This window comes from Conger conger, chromosome 6, assembly GCF_963514075.1.
Source record: "Conger conger chromosome 6, fConCon1.1, whole genome shotgun sequence".
Classification (NCBI taxonomy): domain Eukaryota; kingdom Metazoa; phylum Chordata; class Actinopteri; order Anguilliformes; family Congridae; genus Conger; species Conger conger.
In genome coordinates, this window is record NC_083765.1 from 45,204,220 (window position 1) to 45,228,208 (window position 23,989).

At 42.9% G+C, this 23,989-nt stretch overlaps 2 protein-coding genes across 2 annotated transcripts in view; one reads left to right on the forward strand and one right to left on the reverse strand.

Annotated features, from left to right (window-relative positions):
- Positions 1-20,112, forward strand: LOC133131566 (adhesion G protein-coupled receptor G3-like; the record flags this gene model as incomplete). The annotated part of the gene is made up of 10 exons (XM_061246941.1): positions 1-66; positions 997-1,116; positions 2,125-2,164; positions 3,224-3,324; positions 5,694-5,827; positions 8,396-8,664; positions 9,054-9,144; positions 11,767-12,047; positions 14,142-14,267; positions 20,012-20,112. Coding segments are annotated over 10 exons (1,329 nt in total), but the record flags the coding sequence as incomplete, so codon positions are not given.
- Positions 17,340-23,989, reverse strand: part of LOC133130072 (docking protein 4-like) — an 11,404-nt gene continuing 4,754 nt past the window's right edge. The window contains exon 5 of the mRNA XM_061244317.1: positions 17,340-20,800. Coding sequence (XP_061100301.1) covers positions 20,688-20,800 — 113 coding nt within the window. The 3' untranslated portion in view covers positions 17,340-20,687. The remainder of the gene's footprint in view (positions 20,801-23,989) is intronic.

Genomic DNA, 23,989 nt, shown 5'->3' on the forward strand with positions numbered 1-23,989 from the left:
GCAGCCATTGGGAGCGATGATGAAGTTAACTCTGCCATTATCTGGTTTAAAAGAGGCCTGTTCCCGGTAAAGTACAAAATACCTCCCCCATGTGCCTGAAAATATGTATTGATTTACAGGTGCAACTGCAGCAAAAATACTTACATTGCTCACCCATCATTATTTTACTCATTAGATTTGTATACTTGCCTTACTTTGAAAATGCATGGAGTAATTTGTTTTTTATTAAACATATTCATTTTCGTTATTTATTAAACATAAAATAGCCTAAGATTGCTTGCTATAACTGGCTAGTCGATTGCTAGCCACACACAAACTTTATTTAAATTGTCCGACCATAAACCAAGTGAACGCGTACCAGTCGGTAACTGCAGTAAAACTTTGTTCCAAGTTGCAGATTTGGGGTTTTACTCGGTGCAGTTATTCAGCTAACTCAGTAATCCTGCTTTATGATACAGGCCCCAGGAATGTCTATGGCTGATGTTGGACAGATTCCATCTATATACAAACCACAGTCGTAGAGCACTAGCAGCTGTGGATATTTATGTAGCCATCTAAACCAGGGTTTCAGTCAATCCATAATTTTTCAATATTAAAAAAATGACATATTTTACACTTTGTCATGATGGCATTTTGGAGCAATATTGATTCAACATGTTTGCGTTCTCAAATTGCACTAGATTTCCAATGGAACTCACCACAGATGTTCCACAAAAACTGAACAAAATGAAGAATAGACACTTTAAATGTGTGAGGTCATTCTGATATAGGCATTACTCTTGGTTATTAGGTCACGCGATCAACATAAAACTGCTAATTTACCATTTAAATCTCCAGGTGGATTGCATGAGTGAATCTCTTCAGGAAATGTGCAGCCATGATAATGTGTACAAATGAAAGCCACCCTAGTTAGAAAAGTAGGCAAATGTCATGTCATGTTGTTGTTGTTGATGTGTTTCCTCTGTGTAATTGTAATCTGACTGCTCCCGGTGTCAGGTACACGAGGCGAACAGCTCGCTCCTGAATGATCGCGTTTTAGCCATTGAATTGGGCAAGGCGGTTTCCGGCCTCACAAGAAAAGTCAACATCACTTTTTTCCACCAAAATTCATCATTGGTAAGTAGCAACATTGTAAGCATGTTGCTTTTGCAGGAACCCTTGATTATTTGTTTCTTTTACAAGCAAAACTCATTGTTATTCTGTCAGAATCCAGAACAATAGACGACCAGCAAACAGATATGTCAGGGATAATCCAATACATGGTTGATTTAGCAAGCTAAGGGTTGATAACACACGGGCAGTCCAGACAAAAGGAGAATCCAAAATCTCAAACCAATGAGCCAAACAGAGTCCAAACACAATGGGTCAAATCAGAACAAAAGAGAAATAACACTGAAGAATATGGTCGGGACACATAACAATCTGCCAACAAAAGACAGAAACAAAGGTTAAATAAACAAGCACAAAAACGAGAAACAGGTGGAATCAATGACAGGAGACAGGAAGTACATATAAGGAGTGAAAAGGCAGAGACATGAAACGAGACACAGGTGAAATTAATGAATGAAAAGAACAACCGGGAAACAGACTATGGTGTGCACAGAGGGTAACAATACACAGAGACGCTAAGAACTAAGACAAAACTTAGGCAATGAAGAACCTGACATATTCGTGGTACTGAATATCAGACCTTACGAGTATACAGTATAATGAGATCATATGTAATTGTTATGTATTCAAATACTTTTATGTGCTCGGTTGATCTTGCTTGGTGCATTGAACCAACCAAGAGGACCAGAAGGTAAAGTTTGCACTTTTTGAGAGTATTTTGTTGGTTCCAGTACACCAGGCAAGCCCAGTAAAACGTAGAAAATCTAAAACAATTTTATACGTATTTGAACCCAGGTCTGCAAAGAATTTTAAGCATTTTATTACCTCTGATCATGTCCATTTCTAGAACCTATTGAACACATATTCCTCTGGTCAAGATACCATCTTGAGTAAACTTTCAAATATCTATATTCAATTCAGTTTCAGCTGCTTTGAACATAGATTGCTCATAAAAACAAACAAAACAGAGCAAAAACTACAACAATAAAATTCATGAAATTATCTCCATTCCAGGAAAATGCTTCATGTACTTTCTTGGATAGGGGGAAAGATGGTAAGTCTGTTCTTTTCATCGATATGAATTACTGTGGTGAACAGTGTGAGAGAATAAACTGCATTTAGTGACAGCAAGATGTTTTATTTAAGATTTTATGAGGCTTTGCAGAGGGTTGCAGGGCCCATAGAGTCAGATCTTACGGTTTGTGTGGTGGGTTCTGCACCTCAGCATTGTGGTGGAGGTGTTGAAGCATGGGACCCAAGATTTTACTAAATGTGATGACTCCCTGTTAATTAATTAAGAGCACTGTCATAGGGAAAATGCCCTTTTTAACATTGCACAGGTGAGCATCGTCTGATGAAACAGTAAAATAACGATAGCTATACTTGAGTTTAATTTTCGTATTTATTTGCAAAGAATTAACAGAAAGTGAGCGAGCTTACCGGTTCTCTGATTTGAATCAGATATAGTATATATCTGATATAGAAGAGTGTATAGTATAGTGTGTCTTATACACACTTTTCCACAAGGGCGGAGACAAAAACAAGGAAGCCATGATGCTGACAACCTAGGATTATTATTATTTAGTCTCCAGATAAACTCCAACCTTGCCCTTGCTGTAAGACCGGAATGTGCTAGCTACCCCATTCTAGGAAAAGCAGACATTAAAGTCAAATGCTGTCTATGAGAGACAGAGAAAGACTCATAGTTAGCACTTAATTCAGAAAGTGGTATAATAGTAATAAGCATTAAAAATAAAAGGTTATTTTTAATCATCTGATTGTCTTTGTTAACACACATTGTCAATTAAGAATCAATTACCCTTACAACTGGATGGCTGTCTATTTCACAGGCTCAGGCTATGACTTAAGTTAATTATTATATTAAAGTTGCAATTAGTATTTACTCATTATTAGTAATAACTAGGTTGACAGTTGGTCAACAGAAATAACTAGTTGTAACTGTATTCATGTTCATGAACATGAAATTTGTATACAAGTAGCACCACAAAATGGCTGCTTTGAAAATTCCAATTCTCTTGTTTAAAGGACTAATTGAAGTAGTCACTCTCTACACAATGTGGGCCTTGCTGATGGATAACTGTCTGTTTCACAGGCTCAAACCCAATCTGGAACTCATCTGGATGTAGCACTGAGCTAGTGGAAGGGGGGATTGTGTGCTCCTGCGATCACCTGTCCTTTTTCGCTGTTCTACTGGTGAGAGAGCAGCCTTCACCTGTTTAGAGAGAGCTTCTCTAGGTGGGGCCAGCTGGGCAGGGGGAGCTGGCACCTCCAAAGCCAGACCTGGTGGTATAGACGTGTCCAGCCTATCTGTGGGTCAGAGCGATTCTGCTCCTGCATACTCCAACCTGCAGTTAAACTCTCCCTCTGCTTCTGCACCACTGCAATGACAAGACTGGCCTGGTTTATGGCTAAGGGGGAGTATGTATGTCCCATTTGTCACCTCCCTTGTCAACTCCTCCCTGTCTTCCGGCTGTTTTCCGGCATCCTCCAAGAGGGCCCACATCACTCCGCTGCTAAAAAAGCCTACTCTGGATCCCTCCATCATCCAGAACTACCGCCCGGTATCTCTTCTTCCTTTCCTTTCTAAAACTATAGAACGAGCCGCTTCTACTCAACTTTCTTCTTTCTTTTCTAACAACAACCTGCTAGACCCCCATCAGTCTGGCTTCAGATCGGGCCACTCGACAGAGACTGCGCTCCTCTCCGTCAGTGAGTCACTCCATGCCGCACGAGCAGCCTCCCTCTCCTCTGTCCTCATTCTTCTAGATCTCTCTGCTGCCTTCGAAACTGTGGATCACTCCATCCTCCTGTCCGCCCTGTCAGCAACGGGCATCTGTGGCACAGCCCTGGACTGGATTGAGTCCTACCTCTCTGGTCGCTCCTTCCAGGTTGCCTGGACTGGTTCGGTATCGACACCTCGGCCCCTCGCCACAGGAGTTCCCCAGGGCTCAGTCCAAGGCCCGCTTCTTTTTTCTCTTTACACTCGCTCCCTTGGCCCTGTGATCACTGCACATGGGCTATCCTACCACTGCTACGCGGACGATACCCAACTCTTCGTCTCGTTCCCGCCGTCTGATACGCAGGTTTCAGCCCGTATCTCTGCCTGCCTGAGGGACATCCAGAGCTGGATGGACAACCACCATCAAAAGCTCAACCCAGGCAAGAATGAAATGATATTCATCCCTGCTAAAATCTCTCCTCATCTGGATCTCTCCATTTCCCTCGGGGATACCACACTCACGCCGTCACCCAGTGCAAGGAACCTCGGCGTGGTGATGGACAGCAGACTGTCCCTCTCCAAGAACATTGTGGCGGTGACCCGGTCATGCAGGTTCTTCCTATACAACATACGGAGAATCCGCCCCTTTCTCACCCCCTACTCGACCCAGCTCCTGGTCCAAGCGATGGTTCTGTCCCGCTTGGACTACTGCAATTCCCTCTTGGCTGGCCTCCCAGCGTCTGCCATCAGACCCCTCCAACTCATCCAGAATGCAGCAGCTCGTCTGGCCTTCAACCTTCCCAAATACTCACACGTCACCCCCCTGCTTACTGGCTGCCTGTCATGGCTCGCATCAAATTCAAAACATTGGTGCTAGCCTTCCAAGCAGTTAAAGGGTCTTCCCCAGCTTATCTACAAAAAATCATCAGACCCTACACCCCTGCCAGACCTCTTCGTTCAGCCTCCACAGGCCGCTTGGCACCTCCCCCTCTCCGAACCTCCACATCACGCTCACGACTACTGTCTGTTCTGGCTCCACAGTGGTGGAACGAACTCTCCATTGAGGTCAGAACTGTAGAATCTCTCCCCACCTTCAAGCGCAAGCTGAAGACACACCTCTTCAAGTAGCACCTCTCCCCATCCCTCCCTACCTCCCTGTGAACCTTAATTGTTGTCTCTGTGACTTGCTTTGTGTATCGGTATTTTTAGTTGGCTAGGTAAGCAGTGTTTGGATAGTTAACTTTGGTCACTTTTGCTCTGTTTGTTTGTTTCTTTGTTCTCAAAAAAAAAAAAAAAAAAAAAAAAGGCCCTCGTCCTTATCTTTGTTGTACAGGTAGCAGTTGAAATTGTACTTCCCTCTAGGGTCTTTCAGCGAACTTATCCCTGGTTATGGGTATGCACTTTGTTGTACGTCACTCTGGATAAGAGCGTCTGCCAAATGCCAATAATGTAATGTAATGTAATGTATGGCAGAAACTATATGGGTTCACCCATGCCCAAAACATCTCTCTCTAGTGAAACCCATTAGAAGCAATGTTAAATATAACTCCCATTTATATGTTTATATTTGTTCAGCCTTAAGCATTTAACTGCACTAAATCAGAGACTATATTATTTATGTTATTTAGACAACACAAATTACACATTTCACTTCATATACATTATGTGCAAACCTACAGTCCTAATTCCGCAAATAATTGAACTAAACATATACTGAATCTGAGGCTGGAATAAAAGCCAGCATATACACGGTTTGAGACCACTGCTCCAGCGACTCTGATTCTGAGTGTGTGTGTGTGTGTGTGTGCATGCATGCATGCAGAGTCCAGTCTATGAAAACGAGGCAGGTAATGGTACCCAGGTGTCCGGACTGCTGAGCTCCTACTCCATCTGGCTCCTCACCCTGCTGTCCCGGATCGGGTGTGGGGTGTCTGTGTGCTGTCTCGCTTTGGTCATCGCCTTCCATGCAATATACAGGTGGGCATGGTTGAAAGAAAGACCAAATATGACTATAGGTGTGTTCTCATTTGAATGCTTTATGGTTTTCAATGAGCCCTTTCCGTCTCAAGATTGCTATATGGTACTCAAATGTGTCAAGTTGACCTTATACGTACCATTTCAACCAATCAAAATTACTGCTATACTATTGTTTTGAGCCCCTATTAAAACCCTACTAAATATTCTCAACCAAAGCCAACATCCCGTTGGATTTGGGTGGAGCCACTTTATGTTGGGCTTGAGACTGAATGGGTTCACCTTTATTTAGCCGCCCAAGTCAAAAGCAGTACAATGGGAATTTAGTTCAGGACGAGTGCCATCTCTGCTGTAAAATCCAGCTATGCCAGCTAGACCAACTTGGCAACTAAGCTTGTCTAGCTGGGTATGAACTGGTCAACCAGCATGGCCAGGCTGGTCATAAAGGTGGTCTAGCTGGGTATGAGCTGGTCAGGCAGCTAGTGCTGGTAGTATGTCTGAGCTGGTAGCCGGTCAACCAGCTAAAAACTGTTTCAGAACATAGCTTGAGCTGGTCAAACCATGTCATGGTGGGAGTTGCTCTTAACTGATGAACCAGCTAAACCATGTCAAGCTGGGAGCTTGTCTGAACAGGTCAACCAGCTACCAGCTGTTGTTTTGACTCCTGCCTTTGCTGGCTGTTTTCACATGACTAGAAGTGTGTCATGTCTGGGGGGGACAGAGGAACCAGAAGCAGACACAGGGGTGTGGAAAAATGGCAGGTATAATGGCAGATGAAGGGGCAGACAGAGCGTAATCAAAAACAGGCAAAGTTCCAAAACCGGGAGGTCAGTCCAAATCAGGCAGGGGTCCAAAAGTGTGATCCAATGAGAAGAGTCAAAAGGGCAGGCAGGGGTCAAACAAGAAATCCAGAAACAAAACAAAAGAAACAGAATGCCACTAGGGCAAGGACTCGGGAACAAGGGGACCAGAACTGGGGGGAAGAAATCAAGGGCTCCGGACTCGAAAACAGGACAAACTAGCAAGGTGCGAGTGAGAAGGACAGGTATAAATACACAGGGGCATGGGAGTGAGGGCGGTCTAACAAATAAACATCAGGTGAGACACATGAAAGGGTAATAGCACAATAATGAGGGGGAAATGAAAATGCAGACTGGATTCACAAGGACACACATGTAATACAAATGGCTCCGGACTAGGGAGTAGACAACTGCACAGAATCAGGAGATGTAGACATACGGAGAGACAGGTGCGAACACTTTGCTGAAACTAACCAAGTAATCAGTGATAGAATAGGGAGGCGGAGTTACAGAACAGAATTGAAACTGGAGATGTGTTAGTAAGTTAGTTACATGATTTAAATTACAAATACCCAAAACTAGTGAATGTTAGTTTGTTAGTTTGATGAACAAATTAGTGTGTTAGTATAATTAGTACTGTTCAAATTCTATGTCAGTTGGGATTAGTATATTTGTGCCATCTACAAACATGAAATGGTGAGAAAGCAGGAAGTAAGGAATGCAAGATTAGAAGGAAGGTTGAAGCCCGGAACTACCGTAAACACCCAAATAGTGGAAAACGCAGACAGGGGAGTGACTCGGGCTCGTAAATATTCAGACTCAGACATCACAGGGGAAGACGAGTGCAAAGACTAATGAATATAAACAGAACACCAGACATGAATAGGAAAAATAATAAATACAAAAATAACAATAATAAACAATGATAAACTAACAGACAGAACTCAGGAACATAACAATGTGATTGTTCATATTTGCTCTTGGGTTTGATCCAAAATACTAATGTAACCATGGTCTACTGTCTAGTCTTGTCTACTATCTGGAAAATGCTCATAACAATGTAATGAGCACCCCACTCCTCATTTGTCTCCACTGGCTGCCTTTTGCCGCACGCATCCACTGTTGTTGTACATCGCTCTGGATAAGAGCGTCTGTCAAATGGTTCCCTCATTACAAACACCAGGTGGTTGAGCTGCATGTCTTCCGTCCTCGTTCCTGGTGGAATGACTTGCCTACCACTGTCTGGACAGCAGAATCCCTCCCCATATTTTGACAGACTAAAAACACACCTTTTCAGACTATACCGTAATCCTCCCTCCTGATTTCTTCCCCTGCGTTCCGATATCCCTCTTCTCTAACCCTAACCCTGAAAAAAAAAAATTGCACTGATGATGACTATTGTCTTTTTGTTTAGAACAGCTCTTTCGCTATTTATGGGTTTGGTGCTTTTAACTTGTGTAGTAACTTTAACTTTATGCAATGGTAAGTCACTTTGGACTAAAAGTGTCTGCCAAATGACAAAAATGTAAATGTAAATAAATGAAGCATGCATTTTTCAGTTCCTCCTTAAGCTCTTTGTTCAAATGCAGATGAAGCTTCTGTTCCTGCACTTCTTCTTCTTATTGGAAGGTGCAGTTGGTTCCATTCCCTGATGTCACTGTTTGGTACACCACTTCATAACGTGTTCTCTCTCGCTCTCTCTCTCCCTTGCCCTCTCTTTCTTTTTCCTCCCATGTCTCTCTCGTTCTCTCTCCCTCCCTCTCTCCCTTAGGTGGCATAATTCTGAGCATTCTCTCAGTATCCACATCCACCTTTGTGTGGCACTGCTGAGCCTGAATCTTTCCTTCCTCGCCAACGACAGCATGACCTCCCTAAACAACCACGGAGTCTGTATCTTCATCGCCGCGGCGACGCACTACTCCCTCCTCTGCACCATCACCTGGTTCGCCATAGAGGGCTTTCACCTCTACTGGCTCGTAATCCGTGTCTTCAATGTCTACATCAAGAGATACCTGCTCAAACTGGCTCTGGTGGGCTGGGGTGAGTACCTACATCAAGAGATACCTGCTCAAGCTGGCTCTGGTGGGCTGGGGTGAGTACCTACATCAAGAGATACCTGCTCAAGCTGGCTCTAGTGGGCTGGGGTGAGTACCTACATCAGGAGATACCTGCTCAGGGTGGCTTTGGTGGGCTGGGGTGAGCCTGGGGCTTCCGGAAAGTCTCTGTCAGTCCGACACTGCTGAGGGTTTGATCAAATCGAGTTTAACCCTTTGAGGTGTGAGATGACAAATATGTCGTTAAAATGTTTGACTGAATGTTCTAATGCTGAGGTAACAGTCACTGCTGGTAATTGAGCGCCATTGAAAATATGTGTGTGGGCCTTTAATGCATTAATAACTGACTCCACATCTCTCTCCCCCTTCCCTAAGGGTTACCTGCAGTGGCTGTCATATCGATCCTAAGCTGCGGAAAGTATGGGAAGTACAACATTTACCAGCTTGAGGGTGGCGCAGTAACAATGTGAGTGATCAGTCTCCAGTGGGCTGGAGCACTTTTGGCTTGGTTGTTATAATTTATTATAAAGTATTATTATTTATTATAATTTATTTTACCTCTTATTCTACTGTAAATGCATGTTACAAATAAATGCAAATCTAAGTAAGGAAAAACATTGTCAAGTAAAAAAATTAACATTGAGACGGGTGCGTGGGGGTTGGACCCAAAATGCACGACTCAGAAACAATGGTTAGATAAAGTCCCGTCAGGGCTTTATTCGGGACGAATCCCAGGAGCGTAGTCAAAACAAGCAAAGTCCATACACGTAGATCCAGCCAAACAAACACTAAACAAACGGTGCCGAGGGAAGAGGCAAACTCGTAGTCGGTAGACGTGCAGGAAGGTCCTGTAGCAGGAGAGCCGTCAGCGGGGCAGAAGTACAGGCAGAGTCGTAGTCGAGGGCGATGCGGAAGTCGAAACCATGAAACAATCAGCGAGGCAAAGGTACAAAAACGGTAGGCGAAGACGTGGTCAAAAAACAAACGATTGTCAACGAAACAGAAATCAATAAACAATAGTCGGTAAAACAGGCTTGGATCTTAACGTGAATCAATCAGTAATAATGCTCAAGTAGTAGTAGTTGCGTAGTAAACTAGAGGCAGACAATTTCGCAGTGAACAGTAGCGCGACTGGGATATAAATGCAGGTGTAGACAGGTGTAGACAATTAGTTAGAGCGTAGCAAGGAAATGGAAAACAGGTGCGATGGATGACAAGTTTAACAAGGTAATTAGTAATCGTTAGTAATAAACCTATCCTGCCCTAGCATTAGTAAATTAGTAAATGACATGCACAAGAAACGTAAGGTGACATGAACACATGATTAGTGTGTTAGTTTCTACCCAATCCTGATCTAGCGTTAGTAGTTTTAGTAAATAGACAAATGGAAACAATTAGGGAGTGAATGACAGAAAGAGAGAGAGAAAAGGCGGAACGCAAGGTTTGCGGAAAGTAAAAGTGTATGTTTAAACAGTAACCAGTCTCCGTAACAATAAACCTAAATCAAAACATAACACAAAACGAAACTAAGACGATAACCACTCAACATAACAAGGTAATATAATCGTAACGAAACATAACTAGACATGACGAGAAAATAAATCGTAACAAGAAATAAACTAAACAACATGACGAACCTAGACTAACATAATACATGAAAAGGCAATACGTGACTAAGACAAAATGAATAAACATAAAACATAGCAAGACAGACCTGAAACATGACAAACATTTTATAATGTCCAAGTTGTCAGGTTCTGTGTTTTTCATTGTCTAGTCCTTTGTCTATGTGCTTAGTGTTTCCATGTTTTGGTACCCTCTGTGCACACCGCAGTCACCCTGTCAGTTCATTAACTCAATGTTATTTGTTTCACCTGCATTTCCTTCCTGATTGTTTCCCACATCTGATTGCCATTCCCTCTTGTTACCTGTCTTATAAAAACCCTTCTGTTTGTATGTCTCATCGCCAGATTGTTATGTGTTCATTCCATACTCTCCACAGGTTATCCCTGATTGATACCCGGTTTGACCTGTTTTGTTTTCGACTTCCACATTCTGCTTATTTCGTCTGTCTAGTTTTGAACCGCTATGTATCGACCTGTTTTTGTTTTTCGATTTTGTTCTTTGGATTCTGTTTCTGTCTGATTTGTCCGCTTGTTATCCCAACCTGTGACCACAACCCCATTTTGGATTATCCTTGTTGTTCCTGTTTGCCGGAGCATTGACCCTTTTTCTTGACACTTTATAACAAACTGCCTATTCCCTGCAATTCCCATTTTCTGACTATTGAACCCTGCCTGTCTGAACTGCCTTTATTTAAATAAAGACTTTTAAAAAGATCTACTCCCTAGTCTCGCTTCTGGGTCTGGTGTTCTACAAACCTGATACAAGTTGCCAAATACACAAGGGAGATGTAGCATTTACAACGCAGTAGATGACAGAAATGTGCCTCTAGGACAAATTCTCAAAAGTCCAAAATAAATAAAGGGTGAAGCTAGGAAATCACTTAAAATGGATAGGTAATTTCATAAATATTGAAAAAAGAAACAGAATTTTAACAAAGCACAGAATAGTCTTAGCTTGAGCCTGCCATGGTTAGCTATATATAAACTTTAAGTTACTGCTTTTCTGTCTCTCCAGGTGTTACCTGACTAACACTGTTCTATATCTCTACAGGTGTTACCTGACTAACACCGTTCTATGTCTCTCCAGGTGTTACCTGTTCTATGTCTCTCCAGGTGTTACCTGACTAACACTGTTCTATGTCTCTACAGGTGTTACCTGACTAACACTGTTCTATGTCTCTCCAGGTGTTACCTGACTAACACTGTTCTATGTCTCTCCAGGTGTTACCTGACTAACACTGTTCTATGTTTCTCCAGGTGTTACCTGACTAACACTGTGCTATGTCTCTCCAGGTGTTACCTGTTCGATGTCTCTCCAGGTGTTACCTGATGAACACTGGTCTATGTCTCTACAGGTGTCACCTGAATAACACTGTTCTATGTCTCTCCAGGTGTTACCTGAATAACACTGCTCTATGTCTCTCCAGGTGTTACCTGACTAACACTGTTCTATGTCTCTCCAGGTGTTACCTGCCTGAATCGGTACTGCTCAGCATCACCTTCAGCTTCTTCGCCCTGGTGGTCCTGCTGAACCTGCTGGTGTTTGTGGCAGTGACTGTGCATGTTGTGCGTGCGCGGAGGCTAAGCCCCGCCCAGCAGGAGCGGCACATCACCCGGAAGGACATATTCAGCCTGATGGGGGTCTCCTGGCTTCTGGGGCTGTCCTGGGGGGTGCTGCTCTTCCCGGTCAGCCCTCTGAAGGAAGTCATCTTCTACATATTCTGCATCCTTAACTCCCTCCATGGTAAATACAGGCCGTCCCACACAGGCCCAGGGTTGCCTGTTCCACAAAGCAGGATTACCGAGTTAGCTGCATAACTGCACAAAGTAAAAACCTGGAACAGCTGTTTTTGACTTCAGTCCATGTTCCGGATTTGGAACGGGTTTTGCTCAGTGCCATTATCCAGCAGACTGGATATTCTTGCTTTGATGAACAGTGAACAGGCCCCGGGACAAACCAAAAATTCACCACAAGAGCCTAGGCTTAAATCTAGACAACTGCATAGGTATGGAAGGGTTGAGCCTAGCCTGTGTCATTAGCTTGTTTTGACTTGTCTACTGTGGAAGGAAACAGATGGTTTCTTCCAGTGGGTGGGTTTAACCTGGCCGGGCTATCTATGGTTACCTTCAAACTGGCTCCTCCCAGTGACATGACAGGTACTTATAGGTTGTAAGTTACCAGTAAAAGGTCATCCAATTAAACGCTAGCTCTTCCATGGTACTGCATGATCTGAAGCAGGGGTACCCAACTAGAGCAGGGCAGCCCAGCCCTGCTCCTGGAGATCTACGGTTCAAAAGGTTTCACTCCAAACCTAACAAAGCACACCTCATTCAACAGCTAGTGCAAAGCTGCCCAACCCTGTTCCTGGATATCTACCATCCTGTAGGTTTTCACTCCAAAACTAACAAAGCACACCTCATTCAACAGCTAGAACAGGGGTGCCCAACCCTGTTCCTGGAGATCTACCGTCCTATAGGTTTTCACTCCAACCCCAACCCTGTGCTTTGTTAGTGGGTTGGTTTGTTACCACTAGCCTGGATTATGGGAAAAATGTGCTATCACTCAAGAAGCACATTTCATGCTTTCACACTTAAAAAATGATAAAAATCTTGCTGGAGGTCCCTTTTGAAGACAGTATTTGATGTCAGTGCAGGTGAGAAGTCGTTTCTGATTCTTAGCTGTTCGGCTGACGACAGTGATTTATTCAGCCGAACTCGCAGCATAACTTTGCCTGAAAAGGCTATTTCTTCCAATTAAAATCCGATCGAATCTTCAGGGGTAAGTTCAGTTAGCAGAACGAGAGGGCACAAATGGAAATTGGCAAAGGATAAATTCCACACTGATATTAGTAAGTATTTTCTTCACACAGCGATTGGTCTCTGTGTGGAATAGCTTGCCAGGACGTTTAGTGGAGGCAGAAACACTGGGGGTTTTCAAGACCAGGCTTGATATGGTGCTAGATACTATTTAGCTTTAAGGCAAACTAAGCAGAAGGTACACTTAGTAGGAAAAGGCAAGCATTGCTGGGCTGAATGGCCTGTTATGTTAAACTGCAAATCTAGGAGCACAATTCCAACATAGCAATCAGTCCTAACGTTCAATTCTGTATTGCACTTTTTAGAGAAGACGCTTAACAGAGTAACGAATAGAAGAGGAACAGACAAAATGGCAGACACGTGAGCTTTGTGTGATGGTCAGAGATGCTCGGACACTCAATTTTTAAACGGGAGGCAAATTTGTGCGCTTAACCGGTGCTGTATGTCCGTGTTTTTGAGAGCACTTTATTCGGTATTTATTAGACTTTATTAGACTTCTACTGCTGTAGCCTATCCACTTAGAATTATGATGCCTTGTATGTTCAGAGATGCTCTTCTGCATACCGCTGTTGTAATGTGTGGTTATTTGTGTTACTGTCACCTTCCTGTCAGCTTTGACCTGGCCATTCTCCTCTGATGTCTCTCATTAAGATGTTTCTTCAGAACTGCTGGTCACTGGATTTTTGTTTTGTTTTTTGCACCATTCTTTGCAAACTCTACAGACTGGTGTGTGTGAAAGTCCCAGGAGATCAGCAGCTTCTGAGATACTCAAACCACCCTGTCTGCCACCAACAATCATTCCACAGTCACTTAGATCACATTTTTTCCCAATTTCCCAATTGGATTATGTGAACATTAACTGAAGCTTCTGAACCGTATCTACATGAATGTATGCACTGCACTGCTGCCACACAATTGGCCCATTAGATAATCACATGAATAAGTAGGTGTAATAAAGTAAAAATGTTCCTAATAAAGTGCTGGGTGAGTGTATGCTCCCTTTGTCTCCCTCCCCTCACAGGTGTCTTTGTGTGCGTGCGCTATTTCACTCTCCACCACCGGCCGAAGGAATCCCCCGGGACCATGCTGTCAACAGTAACCACCACCACAGACAGCGTCGCAAGTGCCTCCGTCAACAATAGGGAACGTACCGAAAATATATACAACTGAAATATAACTATCCAGACTTAAAAGTTACTCAAATGATAGACTTACTAAGCAAATTTCAACTGGAATTTTTCAGTTATCCTTGGGTTTGGGAGCTCTCGGCAACATTAGTCTGTACTCCCTCATATTCCAAGATTGAAATTGGTCCCGTTTCACAGACACAGATTAGGCATAGAGTCTCAATACAAAATATACTTCAGTCCAGGACAATCTGTGTCTGTCAAACCGACTCATTTTCCTGCAGCGGTAATAAGCTTAAAACAATAGTTTCAGAACGATAGAAATACATTGGCAGAAATTTAAATTAAGAGCATTAGGGGTCAGTTTCACAAACACACATTAAGCCAAGTCCTAGACTAAATTCAGATTTTAGATACTAAGATTAATCTGTGTCTGTCTGTTGAAGGAAGTGTTTGTTGTGTGATTTAGAAGAGGTTGAGATCCAATTCATATTTTATGACCATGATTTAAGGGTTAATCATTTTGTGTACTAAATATCAGTAAGCTTCAATATAATATGTTCACTAACAAACCTTTCTAGGCAGCCCAGTTTCCAAATATCTATGTCAATGTATATTTCAATGTCTATTGTATTCACTTTGCATAAAAACATCATATGTCAAATTTCCTAACTGGAATTTTGGTCTTTTGTTATAATTAAGATGATTTATGTTCTTTTTGTTTCCTTTTTCTTACAGTTATTTTGTTTTAGATTTTTCCGTTGAATAAAAAACAGAATATTTAACAGTTTTCCCCTTAAAGGTACAATAGGTAAGATTTTTGTGTTAAAACATTGTTACAAGACCATTGTAAATCCCTTCCTATCATTGAAAAGTCTCACCGACATGTTGACTCACCCTCTGCCAGTGGTTATAGTCCTTAAGTTTGGATTTAAAATATGCAGTTGATGGGCCAGCACTCTGTCCCAAAACATTGTATAGCTGTACAATAATTCAAGATCAGTGCTACAAATTGGTTCTAATTGGCAAAGCCAATGGCGTTTCAACGTCGGCGCATTACACAGAGAAGGGGTGGGATAAACAGTGTTGTGGTTTGAGTGTTTGTTGCTGAATGAATGGTAATTCCAAATGCTGCCTAGGTTCACACAATGAGATGAAACCAGACCACTGATATAAAATTCATTGTTTTTATTTTTATTTTTTCTTGAATTTGTAAAACTGCAAAATGTTGTACCACAAACATTACAGGACACACATGGCGTTTCAGAACAGAATTCATGCAAGGTGGTCTCCAGGGCAACATGCTCAGAGCAGAACTAGGGTCAGATCGTCAGTGCTATTGGCCAGTTGTGTTTCTGCCTCTACTGGGTTCAGTTCTCATGCCATTCGGTGCCTCTCACCCTATAACAGCTGGAAAAATAAAACAAAATCAAACATTTTCCTTCTCCTTGTTCTCCTATTTTTCTTGGACAAGGTTTCTTTTATGTCACGGGCAGTATAAGTGGTGGAGGGGGCTGATTCCATAAATAGCAGTAGCACTGGCACCTTGAAAATGAATGTGATTCGTTGAGGGGAAATACCATGAACAATTAAACAGTTAAACAAATAAACTGTGAGAATGGACTTCATTTTTTCTATTATTTTTATGCTCATATGGGATTCTCAAACCATTTAACATTTCAGCTTTTTTGAGCGGTGCTTTCATTGTTCTCATTTGTAAAACTGCTTAGAAATTACCAAGACAGATCCTGTAGGTCAGAGGTCATACTAATGACTTGCATATGGTATTCTTAAGATAACAGTTACATGTGGAGTCTATCACTGTATGCCTTTGGTGATCAAGTAAGCCTACTGAAATCAAAATGTACATTTCAAGCAGTTCTAACACTTAATAAAGCATTTACCCTCTTTTCACTAATGTTGAGCGTTTGTTCTATTTCGCAAAATGGATACCCCATTTTGCTTTAAAATTCAGAGAAACGAACCCCTATTTCAAATCATGTATGTGACAATAATGTAATGGGATATAGAGTGCACATAACCCCATCTGTATGACAAGAGCACTGGTTTGGACAGACCTGTTCAGTGCCAAACAAACCTCTCGATGCTGCAGCAACATTTTAATGTGATAATTGTATTCTAATATTATTACGATGTGTTGTGTAACAGGCTCATCTACGGAGAGTGCTCAAATGGCGATATAGTGCAGAGATGCTAAAAACGGTGACACTAAAAAACAGGTCGTAGATACACAAAGACAGCAAATGCTGAAAATGTCCTTTGTCCAAACCATCAAAGATTAACATGGACGGTAAGCTCCCCCCATGAAATCCTTGTTTCAGACCTGCATACCAAACTGAACTGGAGAACGTGCATAGAGAAACAAACATAAGTCCAATGTTTTTATTTCAACCGAAGGTCAATTTTACAATCAAGTTTAAAGACAAATGGACAAAAGTTCACGTGAAAATGTTACTGTACTTCAACACCGCGTCGACAAAACCACAGTGCTTAGATAAAAGCTGTGATGTCACTTCCTGGTGTTACACGTTCAGACTTCCCACCAGAAACAAAGCTTATTGGTCCCTTTATTGGAGTAAAACAGACCCACGCAGTCACATTCATGTACCTCATCTCTGAACCAATCTCTAAAAACTCTTCCCCACCCAGAAATGTCAAAAGGAGTATCAAACCTCAAAGTGAATGGGTCACCGTCTGCTCTTTCTGCTCTAGCTGCACTGAGATACGACGAGAGGTTGTGAGCAACAACACAAAAACTATTGTCTTAAGGCAGAAATTCAAGTTTGAGGCGAGAGAGAAAAGATAACCCATCGATGAGTCACCAGCAGTGAGGTCAGGGGAGATCACCAGCGTGCCCGTGGGGGGATGTCAATGAAATATCCACTACGGAACCTTCCGGGCCTTCTGCCAGAACATGCAGAACAACTCTCCTTCAGAAAAACACACCAGTAGCCCCGTTCCTGAACACGACCACATTCAATGTAGCTGCGTCTTTTTTCAGAACAGCTTCAGACCGCATCTACTCAACCGAAATAAGTCCCCCCCCCCACACACACCCCCACACCCCCAAAGGCCTGCTTCACACGCTCAGCAACAGACACTTCTGGATAAACAATATAACATCTGGCATCGTTTCCCCACCATTACACAACGTGTGCAGCTTTTCATGGCATACATAAAGGACAGAAATCTAATCTTCCCTTCCCAAAAGTCTCTCTCTCTCACACACACACCGTGTGAAATAAATATTTGGGCCCGATGGGAACCAACAATATAACAATATAACAGATTATATAGCTGTACATGACACTAAAGGAAGAGATATGTTCAACAAAAGCTTAGCCCTTCTTAAAGTTAACATGGAATAAATTATACATACACGTGTGGTCTTTATTAGATTCCAGCATTGTATAACTAGCCTTAGACATAAAGGTGTTCCACTCTAGCAGACCTTGCTGAACACAAGCCAAACCTATCCACAGCTGCAGTAATCCAGGACAAACCAACAGTCCCACTTTAGCAATGTAACCCCGCATGTGCTCATGGACTTATGTGCCCAAAACGGTCCCTTCATCCCTTTTACTCTATGTGCAATCACATAAAACGTTAATATGTCAGCAGGAACTGTCCCTCAAAAAAAAGAGATCAGCCCTGTCCATCAATCAGAAATAACTTCCCACTAGTCATTCAGTAATACCCTCCCAGTAACCATTCAGTAATACCCTTACCAGTCATTCAGTAACACCTTCCCACTAGTCATTCAGTAACACCCTCCCACTAGTCATTCAGTAATACCCTCCCACTAGTCATTCAGTAATAACCTCTCAATAGTCATTTAGTAATACCCCTACCGGTCATTCAGTAATACCCTCCCACCACTCATTCAGTGATACCCCCCCACTAGTATTTCAGTAATAACCTCTCAATAGTCATTCAGAAATACCCCTACCAGTAATTCAGTAACACCCTTCCAATCGTCATTCAGTGATACCCCCCGATAGTCATTCAGTAATAACCTCTCAATAGTCATTTAGTAATACCCCTACCAGTAATTCAGTAACACCCTTCCAATAGTCATTCAGTAACACCCTTCTCAATAGTCATTCAGTAATACCCTTACCAGTCATTCAGTCTTATGCAGGGTGCAAGTAATTCGGGAATGTCAACTTTATCGGCAAAACCGCCGTTCGTCTAGCTTTCGTTTGAAGAGCTTATATTCCGCACCTCATCCAGACTGCTTCCAATAGTCATTCAGTAACACCCTTCCAATAGTCATTCAGTAATACCCTCCAAATATTCATTCAGTCATACCCCCCATTGGGAGGGTGCTCAGTAATATCCTCCCAATAGTCACAATGATACCATCACAATAATCATTCAGTAATATCCCTCACTAGCCAGTCAGTAATACCCTCCCACAACCTATCACCCTATACAATACTAAAGCACAATATATAAACTTTCGATACAGAAAATGAATTCCAGTTTGGTGAAGGCAAGCTAGGGTTAACGAGCGGAAAAGATGTGGGCAGTGCATTATGGGACGTGATGTTCATGACCAGCGGTTGCGGTCCTGGGCAGGTAAGATCACTCTCTGCCAGAGTGGAACACCTTCCCTAGCCCTAAAGAAATTATTTGGTGTGAAGGTCGTCCTAGAGGTCGTGCTCGACAGGCGGGACAGAAATGAAGGGGAAGGTTTCATTGCCCTACCTCGCGACCTTGGGGAATTCCGCCGACCACAGCTCGCTCCGTGCCTATCGCTCACACTCAGAAAACAACCTCTCAGATAGAAGAACTATTTTCTCCTGAGTTGTCTAAAACAGATTGTTTAAAGTCATCACTCTAAGTGCAAAAGTTACTTCAAGACCACGCGGGTCTGTAACCGAGATTACTGTCAGAACAAAAACATCATGGAGCAAAATAAGAAATAAACACCCACAAATAAGTTATTATAATCATTATCATCTTCATCATCATCACCACCATCACATTAGTTTTAGGAAAGGAAACGTATGAACATTTAGGAACACAAAGTCCTAAGATACATGATGTTTTATTCAGATGTGGGTTCTTTTGTAAAGGATAAATTAAGACATCTGAAGTTTCACTCGTTCTCATCTGTCTCTTCCGGTCCTGGCCTGGTTTCTTTCCCAGATCTTTCACAGACAGCGGGGAAGAGGATTCAACATTCCCAAAAAAAGAGGCAGACTCAAGAAACCACACCCACCTCTCCCACCAGTGAACTTTGCCATTACTAAATGAAGAAGACCTCTGATTGGATGAATGAAAAACAAGACGTAAACATCTCTGGAAAGTCATGCCTGTGGTCCGACCAATGGCTGCTCTCCTCTCTGCAAATGATGTACAAACTCAGTGCCGGTCATTCTGATTGCCCCGAGCAGAATTCAGAATTGAGGTGAGGACAGAGATTTGTCCAAGTTGCTCCGTCAGCTACAAAAAATGAGAGAGGGATGGAAGAGAAAGAAAACGACAGACTTTCGTCTTCTTTTCCGGGAATGGCTACTGAAGCTCTGTCTTCCTCAAGCACTGAGACTTGCTGTGCGATTATGGGGAATTGTGCATTTATTTTCAATGGAGAGACAGAACCCTCTTAGCTTACAGACTTTTGTGTGTGTCGAAGGGATTCAAGCGAGCTACAAGCCACACTGTAATCATGCTGCAGAACCGTGTGGGCTTTGGTTTGTCCAGCGACAGGTTTTTCTTGTGTGCTGAAGACTTGCAGCGGGGTGCGACTCTGTCTCCGGACCCTCGACGGGACTCGGCTCACACGAGGAGGTGGAGAAGTCCGTCCGGGTCGGCCTGGCAACCCTAAAGGGACCATGACGACCAAAGCAAAACCAGTCCGGGGGTAATCAAACCACAGGAGGCATCGCAAGGGAACCTTCCTCCTTTCCCCCACACAAACACACACACACACACACGTTTGCCATGACGTTCCTCTCTGACGGGGCATGCACAAGAGAGATTCACACAGATAAGGGTCACGAATAAACAAAAGCGTCTGGATACGTGGCCAATGCGACTACGCCACGTCAGCTTCCAGCTCCAGACCTCTCCATCTTCAGGACTTCCTGTATGCTCCTCCCTGGGGCTTGCTGGGAGTTGTAGTCTTGCTGGGAGATGTGGCGGCTGCATGGCCTGGCTCCTCCCGTCTTTCGAGAAGGGGGGGGGCATTCCCTCAGACCCTGCCCCCCACTGCCTGGCATCCTTCCAGCCCCTCACTGGCCCAAGAGGGGGTGGTGCTTTTGGGGTAGAGTGGGGTGGGGTTGTGGTAGGGTAGGTAAGGCAGGAAGGTGAAATGAAGTCCTGTGCTCCAGTGGAGAGGAGAGGGTGAGAGACGAGGTGGTAAGGAAGAGGGCCCACAGCGCCCCTCACTGGCTGGGGTAGGAGGGGTAGTGTCAGGGGGGGTGCCGGCTGTGACGGAGGGGAACGGTGCTGTGGCGTTCTGTGGGCAGGCGTGTGGGCAGCAGGTCTGACTCAGGGTCCGTCTGCGAACCGCCGAACAGGTCACCTGAGAGAGAGAGAGAGAGAGAGAGAGAGAGAGAGGGTCACAAGCTCAACCTTTTAAAGGTGTGATGTCACAAACATGTGATCCGAATGTTCTTAATTGAACATTCTAATGCTGAAAGCAGTGGAGTTCTAGAACACAGACTTGAAAATTCCATAGAACCTACACTTCGAATGTTTAAAACCCTGGGTGCAAGCCCTCACTGCACCACAGGGCAACTCTCACTGGAAATTCTCAAATTAACCTTCAGACATTACACACCCCGGCCAGATCTCTCAATTCCACAATTCTGAGGTAAATCCCCTCCCCATATCTTTGGCCATGTTCTGATGCAGACTGAAGATCTGTCACTACAGACTCCATCTCAGTTCCCCTCCCATCCCCACCTTATATCACTCCCTCCTTTCACACTCATTTAGTTTATGGAACTTTTATGGTTTTAGATTAGATTTTTATGGCTTTATGTTTCTGTTCTTAGTGCATGTTACGGATGTAATCTGCAAATTAGTATCTTGGCTGTTGGTTAGCGTAGTTAGCAAGTAATATTGCTTTAGTGCTGTTGCCCCACTACTCTCTGTTAGCCAGGTTTTGTACTCCTGCTCATATTAATTAGGTCAATACTCTGATGTTTCTCCTATATTGCCATTCACTCTGGATAAGAGCTTCTGCCCAATGAATGTAATATAATAAAGACACAGCGGGAGAAGAAGATAGAAATTGCATACACTGTAGCTGTAGAAAGAATGTACAGAACTCTAAAACTAAGGGTTCTAGAACTAACTAACTGATGTGCAGTCACTGGAGTGTTTTGATTGGCTTAACCTTTCAGGGTGTGAGATCACAAACATGCTGATGTCACAATCGCTACTGGTGGCTGAAAGCCATGGAGTTCTAGAACACTGCATTCTGGGGAAAAAACATTCCAAAAACACTACAATTCAAAAATAAGATGCACCAAAGCACTTTATTCATAAGGGGGTTTGTGATTCATACTGTGTGTCTCAGTGCTTTTGCAACACAGGTTTACTTCATGCAGGTGGTCAAGAAACGGGCTTCAGGCAAATAAAGCACATTTGAATATGGATTTGAATCTGAAGGGAGGATTATTATCAGCCCTCATTTATCAAACGTGAGCCGAACTAAAAATTGCCCCTAAATTCTTCAGAATTGCATTTCCACAAATAATGTGGGATTTATTAAAGTTTTCGGATGTCAGTTTTTTCGTAGGAGCCGAAAGAACACGAATGGTCTCAGATGTTGGTATTGTGCACAGAAATGAAAGCACACGGTTGTTTTGTTATTTTATTATTCCATTAATTCATATTTTATTTTGATTTAGAGTGGCTAAATTATTTGAATATACTGGATATTATAATTATTCATATCATATAAAAACGCAACAGGATCCAACATTAAAATGGGTGATGTTTAATTCCGGTAATCCTGATTAATTAATGCTAAGTGGAGTTCTATAAATTCTAAATTCTATAAATTCCATAAGCATTAGACGCTATTTATATTACATTTAGATTTACATTTCTTTAATAGAAGATTAATACATGCCTTATTCATATTCATATTCAAAGACGGAGCTGATTTCTTGAGTCGGTTTCGACTGGCCAGACACCTCCTTCTCAGATTGTGCAACACACTGGAGCCAGAACAGATGAGTGCTTTCCGTCCTCAGCTTCTTGCAGACTTGCACAGGACAGTGAAAATATATCGCTCCTCGATAATCCCAGACAGTAACCATTTCTTCTACCTGTTCCACAGTGTGTGGAACTCAAGACAGAGATGACAAAAACAGGAATGTCTCTGATGTGTCGGAAATTGCAGCAGGTTGGATGCTGCTCCAAATTTTACACTGTTTTTATTCCAGTCCTATGTGGCACACACATAGTTTATGTAGCCTATATGTTGACTAATCACCAATACTTAGATGTTAGTTTGGATGAGAAGAAGGAAGCCTGCACACTCCTTACACCTTTATTGTAGACAACGTTTCGATCCCAGTGGATCTTCATCAGGTTTGGCACATCGCTTTATGTTTCTCTACCAGGACAATCAGCTTAGTTTCCTCGTCTGTTTTATAATAACGACGAGTTCAAGTTCAAGTTTTTATAAGATGTCCTCAATAAGTTTTATATATATTTTCATGTGCACAAAGAGAAGTTACAAAGTCGCTGTAGCGCACAGTCATATAATAATAAAAATAAATCAGGCCATGTGTAGGCTACACAGTACTTTTTCTCTGCCATCTCTTTAAATTGCCTTAAATTGAATTCTGTGGTCCTTATAAGGTATTTTAGGGGTGTCAATTTCTGCTAATCACAAATTTTGTGCACGCGCCTTTGATTTAGGATTACTTGGTATTGATCATCAAACACGTGGATGTCAGGGTTGGAGGTAGTACTGTTTGTGGCCATCAGGGGGCTTATTACTTTCACCTGGTGGTCATTAGTGCTTACGTGATGTCTACCTCCTGAAGGTATTTAAAGCCCGCATTTCCCCTCAGTCTTCGCTTCGGTGTCACTGTTCGCTCTGCCACCTAAAGCCGGTATTTGGCACATGGTAGACTCAAAGCTACGAGTCAGGTATTGTGCTGGTTCGCTCGTATTCTAAAAAAAGGTAAGGAAGGGGTCTGCGTGCTAAGTGTGTTTACACTGCGACCGCCTTCCTTTTGGTTCTTCTGTTCTTTGTTTCTCTTTATTTTCGGCTCGTGTGAGTCCGTGGGTGAGGGACGTTGTCACCGGTATTTTGTATTTTGATTTGTGTTATTTCGGAGCTGCGTCTCCTGTATTTTATTTTTGTTCGCCCAGTCTTTTATACTGGGTTGTACTTTTATTTTGGGTTTTCCCCGGTCCGGGAGAGAAGTGCTAGCATTTACGCACTCATTTTTGGTTTGTGATTTTCGCCCTAGTTTTGTAGGGTAGTTTTATTTTCAGAGCCGTTATTTGGGGCTCTTCCTTTCATTTGTGCGGAGTTGTCTCCGTGTTTCAGAACTGTCTCCCCTACCCCCCGGGGTCTTAGTGGCGGCCACGTTTGTGTGTCCCCTTGGTCGCACCTGGCTCTCCGCACCTCCTCAACCTTACAGTGGATCCAAAAAAAAGCTGTGTCTACGCGTCTTTCATGAATCTGGAGAACGTTGTTAGTTTGTTTCAGATCACTCATACATTTGCACACGGATTTGCG